Source organism: Dendropsophus ebraccatus, chromosome 13 (genome assembly GCF_027789765.1).
Source record: "Dendropsophus ebraccatus isolate aDenEbr1 chromosome 13, aDenEbr1.pat, whole genome shotgun sequence".
Lineage (NCBI taxonomy): Eukaryota > Metazoa > Chordata > Amphibia > Anura > Hylidae > Dendropsophus > Dendropsophus ebraccatus.
In genome coordinates, this window is record NC_091466.1 from 67,236,859 (window position 1) to 67,246,525 (window position 9,667).

Consider the following 9,667-nt stretch of genomic DNA (forward strand, 5'->3'; position numbering starts at 1 on the left):
CCGTAAGTGTGGATAAAACTGACAGACACTTTTCCATATATTTACAGATGTGTTTTCAGATCCATAAATGATCGGCAAACCATGGGTCATGCCCTATCCACGTCACCAACAGTACTTAGATACAGACTTTGTACAAAGGAACGGATTATCGGGACTCCTAGAATCATGTATCATTATGATGCTGGGAGCTCCAAAACTGTTTAAATCTTTGCGCTACTGTACTGACATAGCTGCGCGGCTCTGTTTCGATAATCCACTCCCTCTGTATATATGGTCTGTGCACTGACCATGGGATGTACATCCAATACCTATGGATCTGTATTTGTGTACAGAAAAACTAATACGGTCAAGTGCATAGTTGCATCATACCCGTGTAGCTTTAGCCTAAACGTCCAAACTCTCAACAAATAAAACCAATAACTAGAGAGGAGCCAAACTACAGCAAGGGTCCTATTACACGGCCCAATCGAAAACTGCAAACAAACACCGATCTGCTAGATTGGCAATCATTTACTGAGCTATTACACAGGGCGACTATCAGGCAGCAAGGGCTGTATATAGATCATTAGCGATGTCCGTGCAGCCCTAGCTTTTAGTCTAAAATAATACAATATTAACTCGCCTTACTAAGTTCCCAGGTGTCCTCGGAAGCCTTTCCCAACATCTGCAGCTCTGCCTTCTGTTCTGGTCTATGCACTGCCAGGCTGCGGGCGCTCAGCCAATCACTGGCCAAAACAGGCCGCCGGCCAATCAGTGGTTGCAGCCTGTCAGTGCAAAGACCGGAAGAGAAGGCAAAGCTGCAGATGTCAGGAAAGGCAAGAGACGACACCCAGGAACGTGGTAAGGGGAGTTAATATTTTATGCTACAATCATCAGCCGTTGGCTGCACCTTTGCTATTACACGTAGCTGATAATCGTTTCATCGGCTGATCGTTCTCTCTATTACATGGAGCAATAATCCTGATTCGGGACGATTATCGCTCCGTGTAATAGGGCTCCAAGTTTGGTTTTGCGAAATGCCGAATGCCCAGCCTCTTACTGGAGAGCTATCCTGAGTCAAATGCTGAGCAATCTGCATTTCTGAAAACCTAACTGCGGTTTTGCTCATCTCCACCCATAACCCTAGACTAAGCCATGTACTTACAAGTCCAAGAAGTTCCTAGCAACAACACAGTGCATATGGCTAAAACGATGTCATGAAGGAAAGCCATAGCGGGAGCTCATGACACAGGATTATCAGTTCTGCTGCAAAACCTGAAGAGACAAAGTCAGCAAGAAAAAGAAAAAAAAAAAAAAACAGAAGCGGCCGCTGTATTAGCCCTGTAACCGTTCAGCTAGTGGTGGAGTAAAAGAAATAGAAACTGAAGTTATTTTTGGGAAATAAATGTATTTACAGTATTAAAATACAAAAAGTACGCCTGGTGGTAGTTAACACAGGTAGGAAACTCTTGTGACCAACAATTCTTATCAACCCAAGGATCCAGTCATCGGGAGGCGAGGGACAGACCGCCCTCCCGCATGTAGACAGGTGGTTAGCAAGAGATAATGGAGGAGGGGGGAGTGGCACAACTTCATGCGGAGATCTCCATGCAGTTGCTTCCTGAATAACACTAGGGTCGGGTATCGCCATGTCTGCTGCCTATCATCTGTACATCAGGTTAATAGTGGATAGACGGCAATCTCTGTGTTATAAACCTACAAATCATCAACAGCTACTATATGGTGAAGTACAAGCAGTGCCGGAGTATCTGGACACTTCTAATAAGATCCTTTAGATAAAGGAGAAGTAATTCTTTTGAAAGAAAAAAAAAAAATAAATTGGAAGAATTTAAAATATGATGTTCTGCCCAAACTTACAGATTGTATGGGAAATCAATAGGAAGGGGCTGCTACTTGCTGTCCAGGTCAATTCTGCTAAACGCTGGGGGAGGGGGTATCTATCACATTCTACAACCGAGCACCAGTTTCTGAAACTGACCTAACAAATAAAAACAATGAACTTCAGCGTCAGGCAGGATCGTCGCTGCCGTCCCCACCCCCTCCCCCATCCCCCCAAAAAATAAGTGACTAAAATGGATTGAAGACTAGCTTAAATCACGTCTACTAAATCGGTGCTACATGATCTCAATACAGCTATATACGGTACAATTATACAAAAGGTGTTAACATCTAAAAAATACAACCAAAATAAAGATAGCAAACAAAACCTATTATAAAGACCGATGGGTTTTTTTCCCCTCCATTTTTTTTCTTTTTTTAGATTTTTACAGGGAAAAAAATACTTTTGAAGTATGCATTTAGTACAGTATCTGTCCATTCTTTTAAAGAAAATCTACTGCAAGCGGAAAAAAAATAAAGTTATCAACCTCCAGAATTCATTCACATAGCGTTACTAAGCATATCCCCAAAAAAAAGTGTACAATATGCACACTTACACAAAAAAAAAATAAAAAATTACAAAATAAAAATAAAAAATAATTCAGGAACAGGTGAGCGTCTATGTAGAGGTGAAAACGTTCCAATTTTTCAACATGGTGATGGAAAGTCTGGGTGTAAATACGGGACACGTCTCTCCTGAAGGGGGCGGGGGGAGGGGCACTTTACAAAATACACTTGAAAACTGGAAAGCGGGTAACAGAGCGTCGTAAGCGCTGGATTGTAGAGTTGTTTCCATTGAAGTCGACTTCAGTATGTTATCAAAATTGTCTCAGGTGATGAGTAGGCTTCTTTTAAAATGTATCCCTGGAAATCATGTACAAAGGGAAGGCGTATTTCCGTCATACACCTGTAAAGATGCTGCGCAGGCTAAGACGTCTTTCCGTTTGTGAAGTTTTACTGGTTATTTTTGGCTTTGGCGTGTGTTAAAATGTGAGATTTCAGATTGGTCGACTGAGCAAATTTCTTGTTACAGCCGTCGAATGGACACACGTAGGGCCGGTCGCCGGTGTGAATCCGCACGTGAGTGCGCAAATTGAAGTCCAATGAGAATCGTTTTCCGCAGCCTTCAAATGTGCACTGGAAGGAAGAGAGTAACACACAAGTGATCACACATCCTTATGGAGACAGCAAAGCCAGGCAAAACTCAGGACTATAGCACTCCATAAAAAGATGGACGCTGAGCCCTCAATGCAAAATATAAAGCTCTGCATTGATATGGAAACGCCATTTAAGGATAGCATTATTTTTTTTTTTAGTTTTGTATTACCAGTTTTGACACCTTTTACCTGCTGTCAGAGATCCCAGCAACAGGACGACCTAGGATTAACCTATTTTCTGAGGACCCCAATAACAAAAATAGACTGTAAAATTCAGACCACCCGATTACTTGAACTAATACGCCGCAAATGCAATAGAATAAACGTATGCTGGTCATGTAACACAAGGACAACCTTTGAATTACGGGTAGATACCTGAAATGGTTTTTCGCCAGTATGAACCAGCTGGTGTCGCTTGAGTTTCGAGCTTTCGACAAAGGCTTTTCCACATTCTGCACAGACGTGTACCCGTGGACCGTGTGTGTGTAAGTGTTTCCTCATTGCGGAGTTATCCCTGAACATCTTTGTACATCCCTGAAAGAGAAACACATAAAGCAGCTTGGTAAGAATAGTCCCAAAGAAAAATATTAAAGGAGCCTGTACATATAAAGGCAAGATGGCGGCCCAGCCAGCAAACATATCTAGTGTGTATGTTCTGCCCTCAAGAGAAATCAGCTGAGGTAGATGGCAGCAACTCACACATGCAGAACCGAACCAAACCAACATGTGTGTGGGGTGCTAAACAGTGTTCAGCTGATAGATACTTGTGTGCACATACCTCAAACCTGTTCCTGCTCCCCAGCTGTTTCAAAATGATAATTTGCAGCATATCATGCCGGGAGTTGTAGTTGTGCAACAGTTGGGAGTGCCACAGGTTAAAGATAACCGCTATAGAGGATGGTCACCTACTTAAGACCCTTCTAGTAGCCAGAGCTGCAAAGTATCAGCATATATGTCCAGGAGTACCTGATCACTTCCCTTACAGGGCTTCTATACCCCTATAAAATTTAAGGTCTACCCTCTGGACTAGAGGGGGTCTAACTCCCCGCACCCCTGTGAATCAGATGTTTGGAGGGGCCTCTGCATTCATAGTTCTCTACCCGTATAAAAGTAAAAGGTCTACCCTCTGGACCGGAGGGTCGTTTGACGGGACCGCAGCATTCATGTCAAAGTTCTCTGCTTCCAACAATAATTACACTTGTTGTTGTTCTAGATGCCTTTTCTTAGGTTGGCTTGCACAAAGTGTTAGTCGTGCAACAGGGAACAACTAGTCAGTGGTTCTGCCCTTACACACCAATGAATTAACAATGTCCTACAATGAAACCCACACTGCAACTGTACACAGACTGATCTATTCCCCGGCAGAGGTCACCCAGTGCACGATGAAATCAACAGCAAAAGCACAATAGAAAGGACATCCTGTGGATCAAACCAGCACCATGCCCTAAATTCTACACGGATTTATTCCCGCTACATGCGGTTTAGGTTGTAAAAAACCTCATCCACCTGTATTGTATGCATATTGATGTATTGTATGAAGCGGAGAGTGGCAACAGTGTAGGCACGCGAGCCTTCCCATAGACAGGCTATGGCACACTAAAGCAGGCAGGAACATACATACCCTTAGGGTGGGTTCACACGTACAGGATCCATTAAATCTGCTGCAGATCCTTTACATGTGTACCCACCCTTAGACTATATGTACTACGTTTTTTTCTCATCTGTTTAGAATTTTTATTAAAGACATCCATCATTTTGAGTCCAAAAAAAATTCTGTAATTTCGTGCTTTGGACACTCGTCAGTGCATTGACTGCTATTGGTACATTATTCTAGTTCAGATGGACTGATTGGCCTTGGAAGAGTCCATTAAACTTAATAGCAAAGACAATGAAAGGATTGAAAAACAAAAAAAAATAAAAATTGTGTGAACTAAAAAACAACGTCCGCTTTTTGTAAAAGACGTCAGAAAATAATTGTCACGATCACCATTTTGACACCCACGCCGACAACATATGTTATTTAATACACTGTGTGCATTGGACGTCCGTCAATACATTGGAATTAAATGCAATGCACTAGGTAAGTTAAGGTAAGTTAAAATGTGTCAATAACAGACATCAAATTAAAAAGAAAACGCCTTTTCAATTTTTTTTGTAACGTAATGTGAACTTAGCTTTAGTGTGCAGTCTCCTATGCTGCCACACAAATGTGAGACGCTGACTTACCTTATGAGGGCAAGCAATCGTCCTTGGAGCGTCATCTTCTTTGATTTTCCTTGGCTTCATTCTTAAAGGGAAAAAAAGCATTGTATTTGTATAACAGAGAAAAACACATTATAAGTAACACGAAATGTATCTAGATTAAAAAAAAAAAATAATTTTCTTTATCCTATAATAATATCCAAACTGTGGGACTAGGAAAAAAAAATATATTATAATCAGTCCCAGGACATTATTTCCTTCCCCTCCTTGTATAACTCCCTTCCCTGCATCCATCCTCTCCTTGGTTGAACTTGATGGACATGTGTCTTTTTTCAACCTTATTAACTATGTAACTATGTCTTACCATTTTATTTATTTTATTTTTTTTTGCTGTAAAGCAGCATCTCTCCCCCACTGCTGTATCAGCAGACTAGGAACACCAACATCAGTCACCTCCTTCATCCATTAGAAGGAATCAAATACAGTGGTACCGTGGTTTAAGAGTGTTTTGGTTTAAGAGCTCAGTTTTTCAAAATTGTGACTTGGAAGAGAATGGTCTGCATAGCGGGGTCTACAGCCCTGTACTCTGACCATGGAAGTCTCCCTCACATTCCAAATCATAGCAGATCCACTTCAGGCTGGGGCTTACATCAGGGGACAGGACTGTGGAGGTAATCTCTTCATAGCTGTAACCTTCTCTCCCCGGACAGAGGGCGCTGCATGTATGTGCCCACATCTGCCCTGCTCATTCCTTCATGCTCCCTGCAGTCTCTGTCAGTCCTGATTGGTCCATGCTGAACACACACCCCTTCCCCATTGCTGTCATGTGACCACACATACCTCTGACAGCAGCCCTGCTTCTCTATTCTAGCTTGTTGTACCACACTACTGCATTATGGGAATCTGCAGTTCCATCCTGTATCTACAAACTGCTGCTGTGTTATCAGGTTTTTGCACTTACTATACATTATATACCACATGCTGATTGCTATACTGTACAGTAACTTATAATATCACATATTCTGCTGTTTCTAAATGTTTGTTTCATTTGTTTTACATGTTGTTCAGAATATAAAATCATTATTTTTGGGGTGTGGACCCAATTGTCTGCATTTTAATTACTTCTTGTGGGAAAATTTGCTTTGGTATAAGAGTGGATTTGGATTACAAGTGCGGTCCCGGAACCAGTTATGCTCATTACCACTGTACCTACGTCTACACCAGACATGGCGCAGCAATCATAAAATGTCTTGTAACACATCATGACATCACGTACAGATGATACACGTAATGAATTCTCTGAGCCCCTTGCCAGTTACAATGTAATCAAAACTTTTGATCATGAGCCTAGCTGTTCAGACCCCACCGATCACTAGATAGAGCCAGGAGTGCAGGGGATGTGCTCCATAGACTTACTATACACTTAGTCTCCTGCAGAAAGCTGGAGAAAAAATGGCCCAGCTTCTGCTCAATTGGGGAGTTTAGAAATTGAAGACATGTAAAAAGTTTTTCCAAGAGACAGATATTTTTTACAGTATACTGCTGTTTTACTCAGAGAATTAAAGAGGACCTGTCAGTCGTGATATGCCATGGTGGAGCCCGGCATACGTCACCCTCCCTAGAAGTCCAGCTCCTGGATCCGGTCCCTGGGTGAAGAAATCACGGCCCAAAGCTGAGCGCGCGCGTTATGCAAAGCAGTAGAAATGAGTCGGACGTCCATAGAAAATGACTGGAGCAGGCGGGCTCCGCCACGGCATCACAGCTGACAGGTTCCCTTTAAAGGCAGAGCAAATACCTTGCAAATTCAGCCAACTGCTTGGGATCAGACAGGTCGATGCCTGGTATTCCCCCAGGTGGGAGTTTCTTTCCTGTCATGTATTCAGAGTAATCGGGTGGAGAGTTTTCCCCGATGATCTGTTCTTCCACCACCGTTTCATGGTCAATGTCCTTCTTATCATCTGTAATAAAGCAGAAGATGAACCATATTACTTCAAGGACTCAAATACTGTGCAAATAAGAAGCAAAAACACAGAGTCATCTGGAGGAGTCACCTGGTAGCGCCCTGTACAGCTCCTGAGGGACAGAGCCATGGGAAAAGACCTTCTGCCTGATACAATGTGCCCTCACATCCAGATAACATGGGACATGGCATGCCATCAACTGTAAACACAGCGCTGTCAGACAGCAACACGCTCCCCTCCACCCCTCTGAAAATGGTTGGGACGAAATTATTTAAATGCACTTGTACAGCTACAACACATATACTCCAGTGACCCCATGACAACACTTCTTGTCTACAGCTTTGTCTAGCTTATCACCAGTTCAAACTATAAAACTATCAGCACCGCTGTATACGGTGATAAGAGACCCCCCCCTCCAACACATCTAGGTGTCAAAATCAGGTGCAGCAGCGCTTTGTTCACACTTGAGTGTGAAAAAGTTCCAAATAAGGCAACTGGAAAGCTCCCAGTGCTCCATGTGAACAAAGCCTAACACATACTGTCACATGTCACTATGCACACTCCATGACTCGCCATACCCTGGGGGGTTACTATGCTTACAAACCCCCAATGTACAGTCTTAGGCCTGATACCTTCTAACACTTGTACAGGAGCAGATGAATATATTACATAGTATTTGTGAGTGGGATGTGACTGGTCGCACATTACTACCTGCAGGATTACTGCCCTATAACATACATTAGATATATGTATACCAGTATCCCAAGTGACACCTATTTTCTTCTCTATGGAGTTACCAGCTGTCCTATAATATGGCTATGGCTGACCCTGGAGAATCATGTTGCTTGAGGTGTTTCTTACTGCTAGAAACATGATGAAGGTTAAGCACCCCCTAAACCTGACGTGAGTCACATTAGAAGCCTGGACAGGGGCGTAACTACCACTGTAGCGGCCATAGCGACTGCTACAGGGCCCACAGCATCAGAGGCCGCTCCTGTAATACACTGGGCCTCCTCAACTGTCATCACCAGGTGGCCAAGCAGGCCTCCAGGGTTCTGCAAACGTCTCTAACTGCAAGCGCTCTTGACCAGCACTTGCAGTTATGCAGTCAAAAGTTTGCTATGCAGCTCAGCCATGTCTAGTTACACCCGAGCCTGGATCAATGGTGGTCTGGGTGCAGACACCCCACCAGTGGCTAGAGGTGCTCAGATGAGTGGTATGCCCCTTCTCATTGACTTCTACTGTCTATGGATCTGTACATCACATACTCGGCTGTCAGGAAAGTCATATTCATGGTCTACATTATATAAGAGTTTTGTGTATTTCCTGAAGTGGCACCAAGACAATTCTCCAGAACTGATCTCCAGTTCTAGGAAGTTTGCAAAATTTTGACAAGAGGAAGCAATGGTGCTGAGCTCAGACCAGCAGATGAGGATTAAGGTCTTTGTTAAGGGGTAGTGCGGCGCTTAATTATTCACTACACAACACACATTACAAAGTTATACAACTTTGTAACGTATGTTATGTTAGTGAATGGCCCCCTTCCCCGTGTTTCCTCCCACCCACGCTAGACCCGGAAGTTTAGTGCTCTATACTCACCTGATCCGTGTCGACCCCCGTCCGCCATCTTGTGCCAATAATGTAATCTTCAGGCGGCCGGCCGAACCGCTCCAACCGTCCTCTGCCGCGTCATCAGCTGCTGAGCATAACTGTGCTCGGCCAATCGTGGCTGAGCAGTTGATGACGCAGCAGAGGGGGCCGACACTAGGGACGGTCGGAGTGGTTCGGCCAGCGGCCCGAAGATGACATCATTGTCGGAAGATGGCGGACGGGGGTCGACACGGATCAGGTGAGTATAGAGCACTAAACTTCCGGGTCTAGCGTGGGTGGGGGGAAACACGGGGAAGGGGGCCATTCACTAACATAACATACATAACAAAGTTGTATAACTTTGTAATGTGTGTTGTTTAGTAAATAATTGTTTAGCGCCCTACCCCTTTAAAGGAGAAGTCCAGCTGCTGGAAAGGATGATGGCAGGGGGATGCTTAGTGTCCCTCAGTGTCCCCCTACCATCATCCTCTCCAGCAGCCACAGCCCACACAGCTCTGGCAGTCAGGGCGTGACATCACCACGTTACACAGGAAGTGACATTCTTGATGCAGTAGTTAGTGCAGGGAAAAAAGCACTTTATAAGCATTTCCTGTAATAAGTGTATATTGGTGATTTGTATAACTTTTTTCTTTTTTTTTGGGGGGGGGGGGGGGGGGGGGGGGGGCAGTACAATACTTTAATAAACATTTTCGCCGGACTTCTCCTTTAAACCAAAAAGCTAAATGCAGTGTTAGACTGGTGCAGGGATGGGGAACCTTCGGCCCTCCAGCTGTTGCAAACTACAATTCCCATCATGCCTGGGCAGTTAAAGCTTTGGCTGTGTATGTCTGTACTAGTGTTTCCAAACCAAGCTCTTCA

At 43.9% G+C, this 9,667-nt stretch overlaps 1 protein-coding gene across 1 annotated transcript in view; it reads right to left on the minus strand.

The window, feature by feature from the left end:
• Positions 1–1,367: 1,367 nt before the first annotated feature.
• YY1 (YY1 transcription factor) overlaps positions 1,368–9,667 on the minus strand; it is a 15,896-nt gene continuing 7,596 nt past the window's right edge. Inside the window, exons 2-5 of the mRNA XM_069951245.1 lie at positions 7,033–7,195; positions 5,262–5,322; positions 3,411–3,569; positions 1,368–3,015 (exon numbers count right to left, since the gene is read on the minus strand). Of these exons, the coding sequence (XP_069807346.1) occupies positions 2,833–3,015; positions 3,411–3,569; positions 5,262–5,322; positions 7,033–7,195 (566 nt within the window). The 3' untranslated portion in view covers positions 1,368–2,832. The remainder of the gene's footprint in view (positions 3,016–3,410; positions 3,570–5,261; positions 5,323–7,032; positions 7,196–9,667) is intronic.